This window comes from Calonectris borealis, chromosome 32 (assembly GCF_964195595.1).
Source record: "Calonectris borealis chromosome 32, bCalBor7.hap1.2, whole genome shotgun sequence".
NCBI lineage: Eukaryota > Metazoa > Chordata > Aves > Procellariiformes > Procellariidae > Calonectris > Calonectris borealis.
The window spans coordinates 377,978-400,511 of record NC_134343.1 but is presented as its reverse complement, the minus strand read 5'-3'; the positions used below and the strand labels follow the sequence as shown (position 1 = coordinate 400,511).

General features: G+C 73.5%; 1 protein-coding gene across 1 annotated transcript; it reads right to left on the bottom strand.

The window, feature by feature from the left end:
• Positions 1-92: 92 nt before the first annotated feature.
• Positions 93-21,591, bottom strand: AXL (AXL receptor tyrosine kinase). The gene is made up of 20 exons (XM_075134339.1): positions 21,321-21,591; positions 15,806-16,004; positions 14,856-14,956; positions 14,592-14,774; positions 13,322-13,402; positions 13,134-13,249; positions 12,113-12,308; positions 11,264-11,403; positions 10,359-10,506; positions 8,601-8,748; positions 8,444-8,526; positions 7,187-7,282; positions 7,009-7,086; positions 6,833-6,925; positions 5,643-5,764; positions 4,902-5,011; positions 4,251-4,410; positions 3,185-3,321; positions 2,259-2,523; positions 93-299 (listed from the first exon to the last, which is right to left on the bottom strand). The coding sequence occupies exons 1-20, from the start codon at positions 21,589-21,591 to the stop codon at positions 93-95; spliced, it is 2,934 nt and encodes a 977-aa protein (XP_074990440.1).
• Between the last annotated feature and the right edge of the window lie 943 nt (positions 21,592-22,534).

The window sequence follows — 22,534 nt, the reverse complement described above, 5'->3', positions numbered from 1 at the left end:
CCCATTGGGCTTCACGCTGTTCCCGCCCCTCCGCGCCGGCCCCGCCTCTCTCGCCCAGCTCCCCGCTCAGTCCCGCTTTGCAAAGCGGGCCCTCATTGGGCGAGAGTGGGAGTGACGCTGTAACGCCGCTTCTCATTGGCTGGAACGGGATTTGGCTCCTCCCTCCGCGCCGCTGGGGCCAGCCCCCGGGAGCCGTCTTGATTGACACGGGGAGAGGGCGGGCGCACGCGGCCTTCTGGCCAATAGAAATGAGCGCGGCACCGCGCCCTAGCTGCACTTCCATTGGCTGGCTTCCCTGCCTGTCAGGGCGAGGGCGGGCCCACAGGGAAGGCGCTCACTTCCCACTGGCTGCTCTCGCACGGAGGGCGGGGCGAGCCCAGCGCGTCTCCATTGGCCGCCCGGGGGCGGGCCCGAAGCTGTCCTGCTGCCTCCCATTGGCGGAGCCGCGGGCGGGCTGGGGCGGGCGCGGCGCCATTGGCGGAACCCCGGCGGCGTCTACGCGTGCTACCGCCCCTCGCTGCCTAGCAACGAGAGCCGGCCTCCTATTGGCTGGCCGCGGGCAGCCACGCGCTCCCATTGGCCGAAACCCGGGCGCTTTTTCGAAGCCCGAACCCCAAACCCCGCCCCCCTGGGCCCCCCCGTCCCCTCATGGCCCCCCCAACCCCCCGTGTCCCCCCCCACCCCCCTTGAGCCCCCTCGTCCCCTCATGACCCCCCCTGCCCCCCCGTGTCCTCCCCCACCCCCTTGAGCCCCCTCGTCCCCTCATGACCCCCCTGCCCCCCCGTGTCCCCCCCATCCCCTCATGCCCCCCCCGAACCCCCCCCATCCCCTCATGGCCCCCCCACGCCCCCCCGTGTCCCCCCCCGCCCCCCCCGAGCCCCCCCCATCCCCTCATGGCCCCCCCACGCCCCCCCGTGTCCCCGCCCCGCCCCCCCCGAGCCCCCCCCATCCCCTCATGACCCCCCTACGGCCCCCCGGGTCCCCCCCACGTCCCCTCACACCCCCCCCGCGTCCCCCACGCCCCCCCGTGCCCCCCCACGCCCCCCCGTGTGTGTCCCCCCCCCCGCAGCCGAGGTGGGTGCAGGACAAGGGGCTTTATTGGGGGGCCGGCGTGGGGGGGGGGGACACACACATGGGGCCCCCCCCGGCCCCCCGGGGGGGCAGCCAGCGGGTCACCCCCTCCCGGGGGTCCCGAGGCCACGTAAAGTGCAGGGGGGGGGGGGCCGGGGGGGGCTTCTGGCCTTTGGAGGGGTCCCTGGGGGGGGCTTCGGTGCTGGGAGGGGGGCCCGGGGGGGCCCCTACCCTTGGGGGGGGGGTCCCTGGGTGCCCTGGTACCTGGGGGGGGGCCCGGGGGGGTCCCTGCCCTTTGTGGGGGGGGGCCCGGGGATGCCCTAGTACATGGGGGGCCCTTGGGGGGGGGCCCGGGGGGTCCCTACCCTTGGGGGGGCGTCCCTGGGTGCCCTGGTATCGGGGGGGGGGTCGGGGGGGGTCCGTACCCTTGGGGGGGGTCCCTGGGTGCCCTGGTCCCTGGGGGGGGCCCGGGGGGGTCCCTGCCCTTTGTGGGGGGGGTCCCTGGGATGCCCTAGTACATGGGGGGGCCCTTGGGGGGGGTCCCGGGGGGGGTCCTGCCCTCGGGGGTGGGTCCCTGGGTGCCCTGGTACCTGGGGGGGGCCCCGGGAGGGGCCCTTGGGGGGTCCCTGCCCTTGGGGGGGTCCCTGGGGCCGTAGTACCTGGGGGGGGTCCTGGTGGGGGGTCCCTGCCCTCGGGGGGGGCCCCTGGGTGCCCTGGTACCTGGGGGGGGTCCCTGCCCTTGGGGGGGGTCCCTGGGTGCCCTTAGTACCTGGGGGGGGATCTCAGCCCTCGGGGGGGTCCCCAGGATGCTCCAAGAGCCTGGGGGTGTCTGGGGGGGGGGTCCCCAGGACGCCCTAGTACCTGGGGGGGGCCCTGTCCCTCGGGGGGGGGCCGGAATGCCCTAGTACTTGTGGGGGGTGTCCCGGGGGGACCCCAGCCCTCGGGGGGGTCCCTGGGATGCCCTTACCTGGGGGGGGGGTCCCTGCCCTTGGTGGGGGTCCCCGGGATGCCCTAGCACTTGGGGGGGCCCCTTCCCTCGGGGGGGGAGGCACCCCGAGTCCGTCCAGCGAGCGGAGAGGCACGGGGGGCCCTGGCAGTGAGGCAGCTGGGGGGGGGGGGACACCCCACTCAAGCCCCCTCCTCAGAGGCAGCGCAAGGGGCTGGGGGGTCCCCGGGGGGGCGCCCACTTTCGGGGGGGCCGGACACACCACATAGCGCCCGGGAGCCCCCTCGGGTGGGGGGGACGCGGGGGGGGCCGGGGGATCCCCTCCATCCTTGCTTAAGGTGGGGGGGCCCCCGGCGGCCCCCCCCTCCTCCATGTTGACGTAAAGGGGGTCGGGGGGGGTGGGGGGGGGCAGCCCCCGCAGGGCGGCCCCCAGGGCCCCCCCCAACTCCTCGAAGCTCGGTCGCTCTCGGGGGTCCACGGCCCAGCACCGGCGCATCAGCTCGTACCTGGGGGGGCAGGGGGGAGCCCCCAAAATGGGGGGGGGGGACAGGATCGCATGGGGCTTGAAGGGGCTTGGGGGGCTTTGGGGGGGGGGTCCCGGGGGGCTCAGGAGGGTCCCAGGGGCTTGGCGGGGCCCCAAGGGGATTGGGGGGGTCCTGGGGGGTTCAGGAGGGGTCCCAGGGGCTCAAGGGGGGGGTCCCAGGGGTCTCACGGGGGGTCCCAGGGGCTCGGGGGGTTCCTGGGCGGTCTCGGGGGGTCCCAGGGGCTTGGGGGGGCTCTGGGGGTCTCAGGAGGGTCCCAGGGGCTTGGGGGCCCCCAAGGGGATTGGGGGGGGGCTGGGGGTGATCGAGGTCGCAGGGGTTGGGGGGCGCTGGGGGGGGGGGGGCTGTGGGTGGTCCCAAGGGGATTGGGGAGACTGGTTTGGGGGTCCCAGGGGCTTGGTGGGTTTGGGGGGGACATGGGGGATGCGGGGGGGGGGTGGCAGGGGGTTCTGGGGGGGGGCACTCACAGGTGGGGGGGGCAGAGGGGGGGGATGGCCCTGGGGGGACATGGGGGATGCAGGGGGGTGGCAGGGGATTGGGGGGGGGGTCTGGGAGGGATGGGGGAGTCTTGGGGGGGTCCGGGAGGGTTGGGGGGGTCCTGGGGGGCCCCGGGGGGGGCACTCACAGGTGGGGGGGGCAGAGGGGGGGGGCGCGCAGGCGGTGGCCCTGCCGCAGGTAGTCGTAGACCTCGCTGTTCTCCACCCCGGGGTAGGGGGTCTGGCCCCGCGTGGCGATCTCCCACATCGTCACCCCGAAGGACCACTGCGGGGGGGGGCTGGGATCCACCTGCACCCCGGCACCCCCCGCACCCCCCCCCCAGGATCCCCCCGCACCCTCCTGATCCCCCCCAGCATCCCCCCCCAACACACCCCTGGGATCCCCCAGCACCCCCTGATCTCCCCCAGGATCCCCCCCACAACCCCCTGGGATCCCCCCCACACCCCTTGATCCAACACCCCTGATCTCCCCCAGGATCCCCCCCACAACCCCCTGGGATCCCCCCCACACCCCTTGATCCCCTCAGGATCCCCCCACACCCCCTGATCCCCCCCAGAACCCCCCCATACCCCCCCCCGGTATCCCCCCAATCCCCCCCTCTCCTCTGCAACCAGGATCCACCCGCACGCCCCCTCCCATTGGTCAGGGAGCTGGGATCCCCCCCAGACCCCCCTCCCATTGGCCGGGGCGGCTGGGATCCCCCCCAGACCCCCCTCCCATTGGCTGGGGAGCTGGGATCCACCCCAAACCCCCCTCCCATTGGCCGGGGCGGCTGGGATCCCCCCCAGACCCCCCTCCCATTGGCTGGGGGGGCTGGGATCCCCCCCAGACCCTGCTCCCATTGGCCGGGGGGGCTGGGATCCCCCCCAGACCCCCCTCCCATTGGCCAGGGGGGCTGGGATCCCCCCCAGACCCCCTCCCATTGGCCAGGGGGCTGGGATCCCCCCCAGACCCCCCTCCCATTGGCCAGGGGGGCTGGGATCCCCCCCAGACCCCCTCCCATTGGCCAGGGGGCTGGGATCCACCCCAGACTCCCCCTCCCACTGGCCGGGGAGCTGGGATCCCCCCCAGACCCCCCTCCCATTGGCCAGGGGGGCTGGGATCCCCCCCAGACCCCCCTCCCATTGGCCGGGGGGGCTGGGATCCCCCCCAGACCCCGCTCCCATTGGCCGGGGGGCTGGGGGGGGTCTCACCACGTCGCTCTTGGTGGTGTAGACGCGGTCGGCCAGGCTCTCCAGGGCCACCCACTTGACGGGGACGGGGGCCACCCGGCCCTGCCGGTAGTACTGGCCCCCCCCCATCTGCTTGGAGAGCCCGAAGTCGGCCACGCAGACCCGCAGGCGCTCGTCCAGCCTGGGGGCGCGGGGGGGGGGGTCACCCCTCAATTTGTCACCCTGCCACCCCGTCAGCTGCCGCCCCGTGTCCCCACCGCCTCATCCCACCCCTCCTCATCCCCAGCCCCGTGTCCCCGTGTCCCCCATGTCCCCCGTGTCCCCCATGTCCCCCGTGTCCCCCCATGTCCCCCGTGTCCCCTATGTCCCCCATGTCCTCCCATGTCCCCCGTGTCCCCCATGTCCCCCGTGTCCCCCCATGTCCCCCGTGTCCCCTATGTCCCCCATGTCCTCCCATGTCCCCCGTGTCCCCCATGTCCCCCGTGTCCCCCCATGCCCCCCCGTGTCCCCATGCCCTCTGTAACCCCCCATGCCCCCCATGTCCACCATGCCCCCCGTGTCCCCATGCCCCCTGTACCCCCCATACCCCCCATGCCCCCCATGTCCCCCCATGTCCCATGCCCCCTGTACCCCCCATGCCCCCATGTCCCCCCGTGTCCCCCCGCTCCCCACATGCAGTTCCTGGCGGCCAGGTCGCGGTGGACGAAGTTCCTGCGGCTCAGGTAGGCCATCCCCGCCGCGATGTCGGCCATGAACCCCACCAGCCTCCGCGGCGGCAGCACCTGGGGGGGGCCACCCTGCTCGACCCCACCCGCGGCCGCCACGGGGCCCCCGTGTCCCCCAGACCCCCCCACGCCCTCGGACCCCCAGAGGCCCCCACAGCCCCCCCCAAACAACCCCTCCCAGACCCCCCTGAGCCCCCCAGACTCTTCCACCCCCCTGAACCACTCCAAGCCCCCCCTGAACCCCCCCAGACCCCCCCAGACTCCCTTGAACCCCCCTTGGATCCCCACCCTCCCTGAGCTCCCTTGAGCCCCCCTGAGCCCCCAGAACCCCCCAGACTCCTTGAGCCCCCTTGAACCCCAAGTCCCCCCAATCCCCCACACCCCTCCAAGCCCTCCCCCCAAATCCCCCGGAACCCCTGGACCCCCACCCTCCCCAAGCCCCCCTGAGTTCCCCAGAGCCCCCAAGCCCCCTTGAACCCCAAGTCCCCCTGATCCCCTCACATCCCTCCAAGCACCCCCCAGACCCCCCAGCCTCCCCCCAGACTCCTTTGAACCCCAAGTTCCCCAGACCCCCCTGGATCCCCACCTTCCCTGAGCCCCCCCAGCCCCCCTGAGCCCCCAGCCCCCCCGTACCCCCACATTCCCTGAGCCCCCCGAGCCCCCCCGAGCCCCCCGGCCCCCGGCTGACCACGGGGCTGTCCCCCAGGCGGGAGTAGAGCAGGAAGCTGTGCAGGTCCCCGTGCTTCATGAAGGGGAGGATGACGACGGGCGCGGGGAGCCCCTCAGCACCCCAACTCTGCAGGCACACCCCTGCCCCGGGAGTCAGCCATGCACGGCTGGGACCCCCGGGACCCCCCCCAAAAGCACAGCAGATCCCAATATGGGGTGCAGGCAGCAATATGAGGTGCAGCCCCTAATTTGGGGTGCAGAGCACATTGTGGGGTGCAGACCCCTATTGGGGTACAGACCTAATCTGGGGCACAGATCCCTATTGGGGTGTAGACCCTAATATGGGGTGCAGCCCCTAATTTGGGGTGCAGACCCCATTGTGGGGTGCAGACCCCTATTGGGATATATACATAATCTGGGGTACAGACCCGTATTGGGGTGCAGACCCTATTATGGGGTGCAGCCCCTAATTTGGGGTGCAGACCCCAATATGGGGTGCAGACCCCAATGTGGGGTACAGACCCTAAAAGGGGGTGCAGACCCCAGCTGGGCTGAAGACCCCTATTGGGGTGCAGACCCCTATTGGGGTGCAGACCCTTATGGGGGTACAGACCCCAGGACGAGGCCCCTCTCCTGAACCCAGTTGGGTTTTGGGGGTCCCCCCCATCCCCACGGGGGTCCCAGGGGTCCCCCCTCCCCATGGGGATCCCGGCAGCCCCTGTCCCCTTGGGGGTCCTGGGGGTCCCCCCATCCCTGTGGGGGTCGTGGGGGGTCTCCCTTCCCCATGGGGGTCCCAGGGGTCCCCCCTCCCCATGGGGTTCCTGGCAGCCCCTGTCCCATCGGGGGTCCCAGGGGTCCCCCCTTCCCCATGGGGATCCTGGGGGTCCCCCCTCCCCATGGGGGTCCCAGCAGCCCCTGTCCCCGCGGGGGTCCCGGGGGTCCCCCCTCCCCATGGGGGTCCCAGCAGCCCCTGTCCCCGCGGGGGTCCCGGGGGTCCCCCTGTCCCCGCGGGGGTCCCCCCTCCCCATGGGGGTCCTACCAGCACCCCCTCCCCACCGGAGTCCCCCCTCCCCATGGGGATCCCGGCAGCCCCTGTCCCCGCGGGGGTCCCGGGGGTCCCCCCTCCCCATGGGGGTCCCAGCAGCCCCTGTCCCCGCGGGGGTCCTGGGGGTCCCCCCGTCCCCGCGGGGGTCCCGGGGGGTCCCTCACCGATCAGCTTCATGACGTTGGGGTGGTCGAACTCCTTCATGCAGACGGCCTCGCTGAGGAAGTCCTCCAGCTCCCCCCGGGTGCAGATGGCGACTGGTGGGGGGGGGGGGGTCAGAGAGGGACTTGGGGGGGCCCGGGGGGGCCCAGGGGACCCGGAGGAGGGGGGCTGCACCCACTCTTCATCGTCTTGACGGCCACTTTGAGGACGCAGTTGTCCTGGTTGAGCTGCCCCTCCATGACGGAGCCGAACTCCCCTGCGGGAAATGGGGGGGGTGGGGGGCTGGGGGTGCTACGGGGGGAGGGGGACCCCGCTACGGGGGTGCCCCACGGAAGGGGGACCCCACCGGCACCCACCCTCGCCCAGGGTCTTGCCCAGCGCCACGCGGTGCCGGTCGACCATGACGTCCCGCAGCTTCTCCTTCAGCTCCTCGCTGATGCCCAGGCTGTTCACTGCGGGGACGGGGCGATGCCACCGCTGCCACCGCCGCCACCGCCGCCACCGCCGCCACCGCCACCACCACTGCCACCGCCGCCACCGCCGCCACCGCCACCACCACTGCCACCGCCACCGCCACCGCCACCGCCGCCACCCCGGGGACCGCAACCCCCGGCTCGGGGACGGGGATGGCACTGGGGATGGGTGCAGGGGGACGGGGGGACGTGGGGACGTGGTGCGTGGGGATGTGGGGACGTGGGGATGTGGTGCATGGGGACGTGGTGCGTGGGGACATGGGGACGCGGTGCATGGGGACGTGGGGACGTGGGGACATGGGGACGTGGGGATGCGGTGCATGGGGACGTGGGGACACGGGGACATGGTGCATGGGGACGTGGGGACATGGGGACGTGGGGACATGGTGCATGGGGACGTGGGGACATGGGGACGTGGGGACATGGGGACGTGGGGACATGAGGACGCGGTGCATGGGGATGTGGGGACGTGGGGACATGGGGACGTGGGGACGTGGGGACGTGGGGACACAGTGCAAGGGTGCAGGGGGACATGGGGACACAGTGCAGGGGGACAGGGGGATGGGGGGACAGGGGGATGTGGTGCAGGGGGACAGGGGAGACATGGGGACATGGGGGCATGGGGACATGGGGGCATGGGGACATGGGGACAGGGGATGGGGGGATGTGGTGTGGGGGGATGTGGTGCAGGGGGATGGGGGGACGTGGGGACATGGGGGCATGGGGACGTGGGGGCACAGGGACATGGGGACAGGGGATGGGGGGATGTGGTGTGGGGGGATGTGGTGCAGGGGGATGGGGGGACATGGGGACACAGGGACATGGGGACACGGGGACATCGGGACATGGGGACATGGGGACAGGGGATGGGGGGATGTGGTGTGGGGGGATGTGGTGCAGGGGGATGGGGGGACGTGGGGACACAGGGACATGGGGACATGGGGACATGGGGACAGGGGATGGGGGGATGTGGTGTGGGGGGATGTGGTGCGGGGGGATGGGGGACACGGTGCAGGGGGATGGGGGGACATGGGGACACGGGGACAGGGGATGGGGGGATGTGGTGTGGGGGGATGTGGTGCAGGGGGACGGGGGGACGTGGGGACGCGGGGACACGCGTGCGGGGCGGGGGACACTCACGCGTGGCCTCGGTGGTGCGGCGGCTGTAGGAGCTGCGCACGCGGTACTGCACCGCCGGCTCCCCGCGGGGCGCGAAGGCCTCCCTGGGGGGACACAGGCGGCTGCAGCGGGGGGGGGCGGGGGGGGCCCCGCGCCGGGGGAGGGGGGTCCCGCTCACCCAAAGCGCGTCTCCTTCCGCCGGCGCCGCGCCGCCAGGACGCCGAGGGCCAGGGCCAGGCCGGCCAGCACGGCGAGGGCCAGCACCGCCGGCCACCAGCCCCGGGCCAGCCCCGGCGCCGGGAGCACTGCTGGGGACGGGGGCGTGGGGGGGGGCCACCACCGCCCGGCCCCGCCCCCCGCCCTCCTCATCCTCGTCCTCGTCCTCACCCCATCCCATCCCATCCCACCACATCCCATCCCACCCCATCCCATCCCCATCCCCATCCCCATCCCATCCCATCCCCATCCCATCCCACCCCATCCCATCCCACCCCATCCCATCCCCATCCCCATCCCCATTCCCATCCCCATCCCCATCCCATCCCACCCCATCCCATCCCATCCCCATCCCCATCCCATCCCCATCCCATCCCCATCCCCATCCCATCCCAATCCCAACCCCATTCCCATCCCAATCCCATCCCACCCCATCCCATCCCAATCCCATCCCCATCCCAATCCCATCCCACCCCATCCCATCCCAATCCCAACCCCATTCCCATCCCCATCCCATCCCAATCCCAACCCCATTCCCATCCCAATCCCATCCCACCCCATCCCATCCCAATCCCATCCCCATCCCAATCCCAATCCCATCCCACCCCATCCCATCCCAATCCCAACCCCATTCCCATCCCATCCCCATCCCATCCTCATCTCCATCCCACCCCATCCCAATCCCATCCCCACCCCATCCCCATCCCAATCCCAACCCCATCCCCATCCCATCCCCATCCCCATCCCAATCCCAACCCCATTCCCACCCCATCCCCATCCCCCCCCCCCCCGCAGGCTCCTCACCTGGCTGCGTCTCCAGCGGTGCCTCTCCAGCTGTGGGGACGTTGGGGACACGGGGACGTCAGGGGTCAAGGGGACGTTGAGGTGGGAGATGTTGGGGGACAGGGACATGGGGGTGCTGGGGATGTGGGGGTGCTGGGGACGGGGACATGGGGGTGCTGGGGATGTGGGGGTGCTGGGGACAAGGATGTGGGGGTGCTGGGGATGTGGGGGTGCTGGGGACAAGGACATGGGGGTGCTGGGGATGTGGGGGTGCTGGGGATGTGGGGGTGCTGGGGACGTGGGGGTGCTGGGGACAAGGACATGGGGGTGCTGGGGATGTGGGGGTGCTGGGGACAAGGACATGGGGGTGCTGGGGATGTGGGGGTGGCTGGGGATGTGGGGTGCTGGGGACGTGGGGTGCTGGGGACAAGGACATGGGGGTGCTGGGGACGTGGGGGTGCTGGGGATGTGGGGGTGCTGGGGACGTGGGGGTGCTGGGGACAAGGACATGGGGGTGCTGGGGACGTGGGGGTGCTGGGGATGTGGGGGTGCTGGGGACAAGGACATGGGGGTGCTGGGGACGTGGGGGTGCTGGGGACAAGGACATGGGGGTGCTGGGACATGGGGGTGCTGGGGATGTGGGGGTGCTGGGGACGTGGGGGTGCTGGGGACAAGGACATGGGGGTGCTGGGGACGTGGGGGTGCTGGGGATGTGGGGGTGCTGGGGACGTGGGGGTGCTGGGGACAAGGACATGGGGGTGCTGGGGACGTGGGGGTGCTGGGGATGTGGGGGTGCTGGGGACGTGGGGGTGCTGGGGACAAGGACATGGGGGTGCTGGGGACGTGGGGGTGCTGGGGACGTGGGGGTGCTGGGGACAAGGAGATGGGGGTGCTGGGGACGTGGGGGTGCTGGGGATGTGGGGTGCTGGGGCCGGGGTGCGGTCACTCACGGGCGAGCAGCAGGACGGGGGGGCTCCAGGCCCGTCCCCCGCCCGGGTGTAGGGGGACACGCGCACCGACAGGTTCCGCACCGCCGGCGCCAGCTCCAGCGTCTTCTCCTGCGCCAGCCCCACGTCCAGCACCACCTGCGGGGGGCGAGGGGGGAGCGCGGGGCTGGGGGGGGACATGGGGTGCAGGGGGTGCTGGGGGGTGCAGGGGGGGCAGGGGGGTGCAAGGGGTGCAATGGGTTGCAGGGGGTGCAGGGGGGTGCAGGGGGGTGCAATGGGTTGCAGGGGGTGCAGGGGGGTGCAGGGGGTGCTGGGGGGTGCAGGGGGGACAGGGGGTGCAGGGGGGTGCAAGGGGTGCAATGGGTTGCAGGGGGTGCAGTGGGTGCAGGGGGGTGCAATGGGTTGCAGGGGGTGCAGGGGGTGCAATGGGTTGCAGTGGGTGCAAGGGGGTGCAGGGGGGTGCAATGGGTTGCAGGGGGTGCAGGGGGGTGCAGGGGGGTGCAATGGGTTGCAGGGGGTGCAGGGGGGTGCAGGGGGGTGCAATGGGTTGCGGGGGGTGCAGAGGGTGCAGGGAGGTGCAGAGGGTTGCAGGGGGGTGCAGGGGGGTGCAGGGGGGTGCAGGGCGGTGAAATGGGTTGCAGGAGGGTGTGAGGGGGTGCAGGAGGGTGCGTGGGGTGCAACGGGGGGTGTGGGGGTGCACAGGGTGCACGGGGGTGCGATGGATTGCAGTGGGGTGCAATGGGTGCAGGGGGGTGCGGAGGGTGCAGGGGGGTGCAATGGGTGCAGGGGGTGCAGGGGGTGCAGGGGGGTGCAATGGGTGCAGTGGGTGCAGGGGGGTGCAGGGGGGTGCAGGGGGTGCAATGGGGTGCAATGGGGTGCAGGGGGTGGGCCGCACCTCGGGGGCGCGGGCGCTGCGGTAGGCCAGCCGGTACCCCCGCAGCACCCCGTTGAGGTGCCCCCGCGGCGCCGCCCACCGCACCCGCGCCCGGCTGCCGTCCCGCTCCGCCGTCACGTTCTCGGGGGGGGCCCCCGGTGCTGGGGGGGGGGGGGGGGGTCAGCTGGGGGTCCCAGGCAGCCGGGTGCCTGGCCCCCCTCCCCATGGGGATCCCCCCCCCAGCCCCATGGGGACCCCCACATCCAGCCCTCAGGGCCCCGGCCACATGGGGACCCCCACATCCAGCCCCCCCAAACCACAGAACCCAGCCCCATGGAGACCCCCAAAGCCAGCGCCCCCCCCCAAACCACAGGGCCCCAGCCCCATGGGGACCCCCACATCCAGCCTCCACAAACCACAGGGACCCCCAAACCCAGCCCCCCCAAACCACAGGACCCCAGTCCCATGGGGACCCCCACATCCAGCCCCCCCAAACCACAGAACCCAGCCCCATGGGGACCCCCAAACCCAGCCCCCCCCCAAACCTCAGGGCCCCAGCCCCATGGGGACCCCCAAACCCAGCCCCCCCCAAACCTCAGGGCCCCAGCCCCATGGGGACCCCCAAACCCAGCCCCCCCCCAAACCACAGAACCCAGCCCCATGGAGACCCCCAAACCCAGCCCCCCCCCAAACCACAGAACCCAGCCCCATGGGGACCCCCAAACCCAGCCCCCCCGCAAACCACAGAACCCAGCCCCATGGGGACCCCCAAACCCAGCCCCCCCCCCAAACCTCAGGGCCCCAGCCCCATGGGGACCCCCAACCCCCCCCCCCCAAGGACCCAGCCCCCCCTGCCCCCCCCCAGCTCACCACCCTCCAGCGTGGCCATGGGCACCCAGTGGGTCCAGGGCGAGGGGCCGTGGGTGCTGCGGCAGGAGACCCGCGCCCGGTAGGCGGCGAAGGGCCGGAGCCCCTCGATGCGGTGGGTGAAGGGGGGCACCGGCACCACCCGGTTGTAGAACCCCCCCGGGGGGACGCTGCTCAGGTCCTCGTCCTCGCCCACCGCCTGCGGGGACGCGTCGTCGGGGACCCCCTAACCCGGCCCCATGGGCACCCCCACCTCGGGGACGCCTTTGGCCCCATGGGCACCCCCACCTCGGGGACACCCCTGACCTCATGGGCACCCCCACCTCGGGGACACCTCTGACCCCACGGACACCCCAAACTTGGGGACACCCCTGTCCCCATGGGCACCCCGACCTCGGGGACACCCCTGACCTCATGGGCACCCCCACCTCGGGGACACCTCTGACCCCATGGGCACCCCGAACTCAGGGACACCCCTGACCTCATGGGCACCCCCACCTCGGGGACACCCCTGTCCCCATGGGCACCCCAACCTCGGGGACGCCCCTGACCTCATGGGCACCCCAAACTTGGGGACACCCCTGACCTCATGGGCACCCCCACCTCGGGGACACCTCTGACCCCATGGGCACCCCGAACTCAGGGACACCCCTGACCCCACGGACACCCCAAACTTGGGGACACCCCTGTCCCCATGGACACCCTGATCTTGGGGACATCCCATACCCCCCATGTCCCCCCATACCCCCCGTGCACCCCCATGCCCCCCCATGTCCCCCCATACTCCCCATGTCCCCTGTGCCCCCCCATGTCCCCCCATGTCCCCATACCCCCCATGTCCCCCCATACTCCCCATGTCCCCCCAAGCCCCCCATGCCCCCCGTGCCCCCCCATGTCCCCCCATGTCCCCATGCCCCCCATGCCCCCCGTGCCCCCCCATGTCCCCCCATGTCCCCATGCCCCCCGTGCCCCCCCATGCCCCCCCATGCCCCCCGATGTCCCCATCCCCCCCGTGCCCCCCTACCTGGAGGGTGCAGAGGTGCAGGGGGGTCTCCCCGCTGGCCCCCGGCTCCCAGGCCACCTCCAGCCAGTGCGGCCCCCGCTGCACCAGCCCCAGGTTTCGGGGACGCTGGGGCACCACTGGGGGGGGGGGACACAGTGAGCAGGGCCCCCCCAGGACCCCCCCCGCCCCCCGCCGGGACCCCCACCCACCGGTGACGGTGGCGGTGCGGGAGGTGGCGACGCCGCGGGCGTTGTGGGCTTCGCAGGAGAAGGAGCTGCTGCGGTTCAGGCCTGGGGGGGGGACGGGGGGGGGGTGTTTGGGGGGGCCCCCTCCCCACAGCATGGCTGGAGGGGGGGGCATGGGGGGGGGCTGCACGAGGGGGTGGGGGGGCTGCATGGGGGGGGGGCAGGGGGGGCACGAGGGGGTGCAGGTGCATGGGGGGGTGCACAGGGGGTGGGGGGGCACAAGGGGGTGGGGGGTGCATGAGGGGTGGGGGGCACAAGGGGGTGCAGGTGCATGGGGGGTGCACAAGGGGTGGGGGGCACAGGGGGTGCAGGTGCACGGGGGGGTGCACAGGGGGTGGGGGGGCACAAGGGGGTGGGGGGTGCATGAGGGGTGGGGGGGCACAGGGGGGTGCAGGTGCATGGGGGGGTGCACAGGGGGTGGGGGGGCACAGGGGGGTGCAGGTGCATGGGGGGGTGCACAGGGGGTGGGGGGGCACAGGGGGGTGCAGGTGCATGGGGGGTGCACGAGGGGTGGGGGGGCACAAGGGGGTGCAGGTGCATGGGGGGTGCACAGGGGGTGGGGGGGCACAGGGGGGTGCAGGTGCATGGGGGGTGCACAGGGGGGTGCAGGTGCATGGGGGGTGCAGAAGTGGTTGGGGGGTGCAGGTGCACGGGGGGTGCATGGGGGGGTGCACAGGGGGGTGCAGGTGCACCGGGGGTGCACAGGGGGGTGCAGGTGCACCAGGAGGGGGGTCCGGGGGGGCCACGTGCAGGTGAGCAGGACGGGACCCCCAGCCCCGGCAGCCCATGGCCCCGTTGGGGCGCAGCCCCCCCCAGGACCCCCCCCCGGGTCCCGTTCCCAGCGCGGGCGGGGGGGGCTGGGGGGCTGCCAGGACGCCTGGGTCCCCCGAGTGACTCACGGTGGCGTCACCTCCGGCCACCCGCTGTCCCCCCCACCCCGGGCTGAGTCACCCGGGACAGGGCGGGCCCCCCACCCCCACCCCCCCGGCATGGCTGGGTGGGGATGGCCGCCCCCCCCCGAACCCCCCCGAGCCCCCCATCCCCCCCAAACCCCACTGCCCCCCAACCTCTCCATTGCCCCCCGCTTCCCCCATTGCCCCCAGCTCCCCCCGTTGCCCCCAGCCCCCCCATTGCCCCCAGCCCCCCAACATCCCCATTGCCCCCAGCCCCCCCATTGCCCCCAGCTCCCCCCGTTGCCCCCAGCCCCCCCCGTCCCCCCCCCAGCCCCCCTCACCGGGGACCAGCAGCGTGGAGGGGGCCCTGGCCAGGGGGTCCCCCAGGGAGTTGAGGGGGGCCCCGTCCCGCAGCCAGAGCAGGCGCACGGGTTCGGGGGGACCCCGGGCGCCGCAGCTGAGGTTGAAGGGGGTGTCGACCCCCACCTCCAGGTCCTGCGGCTCCTCCAAGAAGAAGGGGAGCCCTGGGGGGGGTGTGGGTGGTCAGCGGGGTGCCGGGGGTCCCAAGGGGTGCCCCCCCCACACCCTCACCCATGGGTGCTCACCCGCCAGCTCCAGGTGAGCCTCGGTGGACAGGAGCTGCTCCCCGCCGGCGCGCGCCCAGCACTGGTAGCGCCCCGCGTCCGCGGGCTGCACGGCTGGGATGCTGCGGGACGCCGCGGCGTGAGGCGCCGCGCCGCATGGCACGGGGCGACGTGGCACGGGGTGACACGGCACGGGGTGACACGGCACGGCACGGCGTGGCACGGGGCGACACGGCACGGGGTGACACGGCAGGGCATGGTGCGGCACGGGGCGACGTGGCACGGGGCAATGCGGCACGGCACGGTGCAGCATGGCATGGTACGGCACGGTGCAACACGGCACGGGGCAACGTGGCACAGGGTGACATGGCACGGCACGGGGCAACGCGGCACGGGGCAACACGGCACGGGGCAACATGGCCTGAGGCAACACGGCATGGCACGGCGCGACATAGCACGGCACGGTGCAACACGACATGGCACGGCGCAACACGGCATGGCGCAACACGGCATGGCCCGGCGCAACACGGTGCAACATGGCATGGCATGGTGCAACACAACATGGCATGGCGCAACACGGCATGGCCCGGCGCAACACGGTGCAACATGGCATGGTGCGACATGGCACGGCACGCCATAGCATGGCATGCTGCAACACGGCATGCTGCAACACGGCACGGCATGGCGCAACACGGCACGGCACAGTGCGACACGGCACGGCACGCTGCGACACGGCACGGCACGCTGCAACATGGCATGGCACGGCACAACATGGCACGGCACGCTGCAACATGGCATGGCACAGCGCAACATGGCACGGTGTGCCGTAGCATGGCACGCTGCAACACGGCATGGCACAGCGCAACTCGGCATGGCACAGCGCAACTCGGCATGGCACGGCGCATCTCGGCACGGCACGGCGCAAGACGCCGCCGCAGCCGTGCCGCGGTGCCGGCCGCGCCGGGGCCCACCTGAGCTGGCTGGTGCCCAGCCAGACGTCCTCGCTGAGCGGCACCTGCGCCTGGTCGCTGTCGGCCAGCTCCAGCGGGCGCCCGTCCCGCCGCCAGCCCATCTCGGGGGGCTCCCCGGCCCCCCGCACCCGGCACCGCAGCCGCACCGTCTTGCCCAGCGAGGAGGTGACGTTGGAGGGGTTCTCCAGGAACGACAGGGCTGGGGGGGGGGCGGGGGGAGGGCCTCAGTGGGGGTCCCCCATCACCCCCTGGGACCCCCACAGCACCCTGGGATCCCCACCGGGACCCCCACCACCCCCTGGAACCCCCCACAGCACCCTGGGACCCCCAGTGGGACCCCCACCACCCCCTGGGACCCCCACAGCACCCTGGGACCCCCACCACCACCCCCTGGGATCCCCCACTGCACCCCGGGACCCCCTACGGCACCCTGGGACCCCCCCCTGGGCCCCCCAGCACCCCTGGGACCCCCACTGCCCCCCAGGACCCCCACCACCCTATGGGACCCCCCCCCACCCCCAGGACCAGCCCCCCAAGCACCCCCCAAGTGCCCGGGGAAGCGGGGGGGGGGCATCGTGCCCCCCAACAGGAGGTTGGGGGGGGGGACGGGACCCTCCCGGCCACCTGGGTCCCCGGGGTGGGGGGGTGGGGGGGGCCGCGGCGGGGCGTGGGAAGGGAAGTGGGGGGTCACGGCCCCGCCGCGGGGCCCCCCCGCTCCCCTGGGAGCCTTCAGGCATCCCCGGTATGTGCCCCCCCCCACCGCCTTCCACGGGGCCCGGGGGGGGGTCGGGGGGGCCCGGCCGTGGTCACCGCACCCCCCCGGCCATAACGAGCCCCAGATGTCTGGCCCGGACGGCGGGGACGGGCGGTGGCCCCGGGGCGGGGGGGGGACACACAGAGCGTGGGCCCCCCCCACCCCTCCCCCCGCGCCCCCCACCCCTCCTCTGCTGGGGGGAGGGGGGAGCCGGGCCCCGCTATGGGGCGGGGGGGGAGCATCCCCCGGGGAAACTGAGGCACGGCGGGGACCCCCAGGGGACCCTTCTTCCCCCCCCCCGCAAAGGGGTGCTCCCCACCCGAAGGGTGTCGTCCCCCCCACCCCGCGGAAAGGGGGTGCCCCCCAAACCCGTCTCCCCCCCCCCCCCAAAGCTCTTCTCCCCCGGCCCCTCCCCACCGCGCCCCCCCCGCAGCCCTTGGGGGTGTCGGTCCCCCCCACCGGGACCCCCCTTCACCGGGACCCCCTCCTCCTCACCGGGACCCCCATCCCCTCACCGGGACCCCCCCCTTCTTCACCGGGACGCCCCCTCCCCGGCCCCCCCCCCCCTCCCCGGGACCCTCTCCCACACCGGGACCCCCCGCCACCGGGACCCCCCCCACCGGGACCCCCGCCACACCGGGACCCCCCCCCCCGGGACGCCCCCCCCCCGGGACCCCCACCCCCTCACCAGGACCCCCCCCTCCTCCCTGGGACCCCCCCTACCCGCCCCCCCCCCCCCAGGACCCTCTCCCACACCGGGACCCCCCGCCACCGGGACCCCCCCGCCACCGGGACGCCCCCCACACCGGGACCCCCCCCAACCCCACCGGGCCCCCCCCCACTCACCGGGCGGGGCCGGTCCCGAGCCCAGGGCGGTGGCCGCCAGCAGCACCAGCAGCACCGGGCTGGGCCCCCCCATCGCCCCCCACCGGTACCGGGACCGGGACCGGGACCGGTCCCGGGACCCACCGGGACCCACCGGGAGGGGAGCGGAGCCACCGGTTGCGCCCCGCGGTGCCGGGCCGGGCAGGGGTTAAGGGGGAGGGGGAGGAGGAGGAGGAGGAGGAGGAAGGACGGGGATGGCGGAGGAGGAGGAAAGTTTTTGCCGGGACGCACGGACCGCGCCCGAGGGGGATGGGGGGGGGCGGGGGGGGCGGGGGATGGAGCGGGAGAGGGGGGAGCCCCGGACCGGGAGCGCGGGGGGGGCTGGACCGGAACCGGGGGGACCCCGCACCGGAGGGACCCCAAACCGGGACAGGGGGGACCCCGAACCGGGAGCGGGGGGGGGGGCTGGACCGGGAGCGAGGGGACTCCGAACCGGGGAGGGGATGGAGGGGGGGGACCCCGAACCGGGAGTGTGGGGGGGGGGCTGGACCGGGAGCGGGGGGACCCCGAACCGGGCGGGACCCCAAACCGGGACAGGGAGGACCCCGAACCGGGGGAGTTGGAGGGGGGGAGACCCCGAACGGGGACCGGGGGGGGCTGGACGGGGGGGGGTAGAGGGAGGGGGACCCCAAAGTGGGACCGGGGGACCCCGAACCGGGGGGGGATGGAGGGAGGGGACCCCGAACCGGGAGCGGGGCGGGCGGGACCGGGACCGGGGGGACCCCGAACCGGGGGGGGATGGAGGGGGAGGACCCCGAAACGGGACCGGGGGTCTGGACCAGGACCAAGGGACCCCGAAACGGGACCGGGGGGACCCCAAACCGGGGGGGGATGAAGGGGGGGACCACGAACCGGGACTGGGGGTCTGGACCGGGACCAGGAGACCCCGAAACAGGGAGGGATGGACTGGGGCGACCCGAACTGGGACCAGGGGGACTGAACTGGGACCAGGGGACCCCAAACCGGGGGGTATGGAGCTGGGGCGGGACCCCAAACCGGGACAGAGGGGCTGGACCAGGACCGGGGAACCCCAAACCGGGACCGAGGGGGCTAAACTGGGACCAGGGGACCCCAAATTGGGAGCAGGGAACCCAAAACCGGGACGGGGGTGGGCTGAACTGGGACTAGGGGACCTCAAACTGGGGTCAGGGAACCCCAAACCGGGACAGGGGGGCTGAACTGGGACCAGGGGACTCCAAACTGGGACTGGGCGGAGCTGAACTGCAACCAAGGGACCCCAAACAGGGATCGGGGGACCCCAAACAGGGATTGGGGGGACTGAACTGGGACCAGGGGACCCCAAACTGGGGCCAGGGGACCCCAGACCAGGGTCAGGGGGGCTGAACTGGGACCAGGGGACCCCAAACTGGGACCAGGGGACTCCAAACTGGGACTGGGGGGAGCTGAACTGGGGCCAGGGGACCCCAAACCGGGACCAGGGGACCCCAAAACAGGACAGGGAGGCTGAACTGGAACCAGGGGACTCCAAACTGGGACTGGGGGGAGCTGAACTGGGACCAGGTGACCCCAAACTGGGACTGGGGCAGGGGCTGAACCAGGACCTGGGGACCCAACCAGGATGGGATGGACTGGGGGGACCCCAAACTGGGACCAGGGGGGGACCCCAAATTGGACATGGGAGACACCGGGGGGGGCTCAGGCAACACTGGGAGCCCCCCCCGGGTGCAACCCCCCCCCTCCAGGCCTGGGGGTGTCCGGCCCCCCCCAAAGGGCTGGGAGAGGAACTGGGGTGCGGGGGGACCCCGACATGGGGGCTGGGGCGCTTCCTCCCCGTCTCATAGCGAAAGGGGAAGGGGCCGGCGGGAGCAACACCAGCATGTCCCGTGCAACACCCACGCAGCCCATGCAACACCCATGCAGCCCGTGCAACACCCATGCACCCTCTGCAGCAGCCATGCATCCCATGCAACCCCGACATGCCCCGTGCGAGGCTGGTGTGCCCCGTGCAAGGCTCACACGTCCCGTGCAACACCCACGCACTCTGTGCGACACCCATGCACCCTCTGCAACAGCCATGCATCCCATGCAACCCCGACATGCCCCGTGCAACCCCCACGCACCCCGTGCAACCCCGTGCAAGGCTTGCGCGCCCTGTGCAACACCGCCGTGCCCCGTGCGAGGTTAACGCACCTCGTGCAAGGCTTGCACGCCCCGTGCCGTGCCATGCGACGTCGCCGGGCCCCGTGCAAGGTTGACGGGCCCCATGCGACAGCACCGGCCTCGCGCGAGGCCGCGGCACCGGGGCTTGCGCCAACGTCGGCGCGTTCCTGGCCCCGGCGGCGGCTTCCGCGCCCGAGGAATTTCCTGCCGCCCCCGAGTCGCTGCTTTGGGCTGGTGACACCGTGGGGTCCCCCCACCCCACCCCCAGCTGCACCCCGTGGCTGGGTGGCACCCCCCCAGCACCCAGTCTCCACCCCCCCAGCACCCAGTTCACCCCAGCACCCAATTTGCACCCCCCCAGCACCCAGTTTCCACCCCCCCCAGCACCCAGTTCACCTCAGCACCCAATTTGCACCCCCCCAGCACCCAGTTCACCCCAGCACCCAGTTTGCACCTCCCAGCACCCAGTTCACCCCAGCACCCAATTTGCACCCCCCCAGCACCCAGTTTCCACCCCCCCCAGCACCCAGTCCACCTCAGCACCCAGTTTGCACCCCCCCCAGCACCCAGTTCACCCCAGCACCCAGTTTGCACCTCCCAGCACCCAGTTCACCCCAGCACCCAATTCAGCCCAGCACCCAGTTTGCACCCTCCCAGCACCCAGTTCACCCCAGCACCCAGTTCAGCCCAGCACCCAGTTTGCACCCCCCAGCACCCAGTTCACCCCAGCACCCAGTTCAGCCCAGCACCCAGTTCACCCCAGCACCCAGTTTGCACCCCCCCAGCACCCAGTTCGCCCCAGCACCCAGTCTGGACCCCCCAGCACCCAGTTCGCCTCAGCACCCAGTTGACCCCAGCACCCAGTTTGCACCCTCCCAGTGGGGACACGGGGCTGGGACAGGGACGGTGCTGGGGACCCGGGGTGGGGACCCGGGGTGGGGACCCGGGGTGGGGACAGGGTCAGGGCTGGCCCGTGGGCTGAGGCGGCCCCCCCCCAGGGCTGGGGGGTCCCGGAGCCCCCCAGGGTGCCCCCCCCGTCACGGCCGTTACGTCACTGCCGTTACGTCACCGCCCCCCCGGCCCCGCTGGGGGCTGGCGGGGCTCCCGGTGCCACCGCGGGCCCGGGGCCAGCGGGGCCGGATCCAGGGGCTGCGATCGGCCCCCTCCCCCCCGCGGCCACGCGGGACGGGGACGGGGACAGACGGGGGGGGGGTGCGACCCCCGCCTGTGCCCCAGCCCTGCACCCCCCACCGACACCCTCCCCCTGCACCCACCCCCCCGCCACCCACCCTCCTGCACCCACCCCTCTGCACTCACCCCTGGGCACCCCCCCTGCACCCACCCCCCTGGCACCCCCCCTTGGGCAGCCCCCTGCCCACACCCCCCCTGCACCCCCACAACCCCCCCGGCACCCACCCTGGGCACCCCCCTGCACCCACCCCCCCGGCACCCACCCCAGGCACCCCCTTGCACCCACCCCCCTGCACCCACCCCTCCTGCACCCCCCACCAACCCCCCCTGCACCCACCCCCCCAGCACCCACCCCAGGCACCCCCTTGCACCCCACCCCCACCCCCCCTGCGATCTGTGGCTGTGGGTGCCGAGGGGGTGCCATGGGGTGCCGTGGGGGGCCGTGGGGGCCGTGGGGGCCGTGGGGTGCCATGGGGTGCCGTGGGGGCCGTGGGGGCCGTGGGGGCCGTGGGGTGCCGTGGGGTGCCGTGGGGTGCCGTGGGGGCCGTGGGGGTCCCTGGGCACCCATCCGGCAGCGGTTGTGACCGGGCGCGGTGCGGGCAGCGGTGACGGCAGCCTTGGCGCGGCACGGGCTGACATCAGGCCTCCGGCGCGCGCCAGCCCAGCTGCGGCGAGGCCGAGCGGGGCCATGGGCCCCCGCAGCCGTCCGGCACAGCCGGGCCAGGCCGCCGTGCCGCGCCGGGCCGTGCCGCGCCGGGCCGTGCCGGGCCGTGCCGTGCCGCGCCAGGCCATGCCGGGCCGTGCCGGGCCGTGCCGGGCTGTGCTGCACCATCATATGCCGTGCTGTGCCGTGCTGTGCCGTGCCACGCTGTGCCGTGCTGTGCCGTGCGATGCTGTGCAGTGCCAGGCCATGCTGTGCCGTGCCGTGCCACGCTGCGCTGTGCTGCCCTGTGCTGTCCCATGCTGTGCTGTGCTGTGCCGTGCCGTGCTGCACCATGCTGTGCCGTGCCAAGCTGTGCCGTGCCGTGCTGCACTGTGCCGTGCCGAGCAGTGCCGTGCCATGCTGCACTGTACCGTGCTGTGCCGTGCTGTGCCATGCTGCACCGTGCCGTGCCATGCTGTGCCGTGCCGTGCCATGCTGCGCCGTGCCGTGCTGTGCCGTGCCGTGCCATGCTGCACCGTGCCGTGCCATGCTGCGCCGTGCCGTGCTGTGCAGTGCCATGCCATGCTGCGCCGTGCGTGCCATGCCGTGCCGTGCCGTGCCATGCCGTGCCATGCCGTGCCATGCCGTGCCGGCTGGGCAGCACCGAGCCATTCCGGGGGCGTTACCGCAGGTGGAGGCTGGGGGGGTGCAGCCCCTGTCCCCCACCCCTGGGTCCCCTCCCCGGGGCTGCTCCTGTCCCCTCGGGGCTCTGCGGGGGGGCTGCGGCCCTGCGGCCGCCTGTGGCCCTTTTCGAATGCCTCGTGGGTCTGCGGACACGCAGCAGGCAGGGGGCCATGCACGGGGCCATGCACGGGGCCATGCACGGGGCCATGGGGACACACCCCAGGGCACGGGGACATGCATGGGGACATGCATGGGGACACGCATGAGGGCGCAGGGACACACACCAGGGCACGGGGCCATGCACGGGGCCATGCACGGGGCCACACACAAGGGCCTGGGGACACACCTCAGGGCATGGGGACATGCACGGGGACATGCACGTGCACACCGGGGGCCCCGTGCCGGCTGCTGCGTGGGTGCCGCAGTGTTTGCACACCGGGCGCTGCCGCGG

What these genes read in the sequence shown, in the direction of transcription:
- AXL (XM_075134339.1), bottom strand. Translation starts at nt 21,591, where the DNA reads ATGATGGTGCAGCACAGCCCGGCACGGCCCGGCACGGCCCGGCATGGC. An exon ending in CAACGTCATGAAGCTGATCG is followed by an intron (nt 5,765 to 6,832) that starts GTGAGGGACCCC and finishes CTCCCGGGGCAG; the next exon opens with GGGTGTGCCTGCAGAGTTGG. An exon ending in TGTGTCCGGCCCCCCCGAAA is followed by an intron (nt 300 to 2,258) that starts GTGGGCGCCCCC and finishes TCGCCCTGACAG; the next exon opens with GCAGGGAAGCCAGCCAATGG.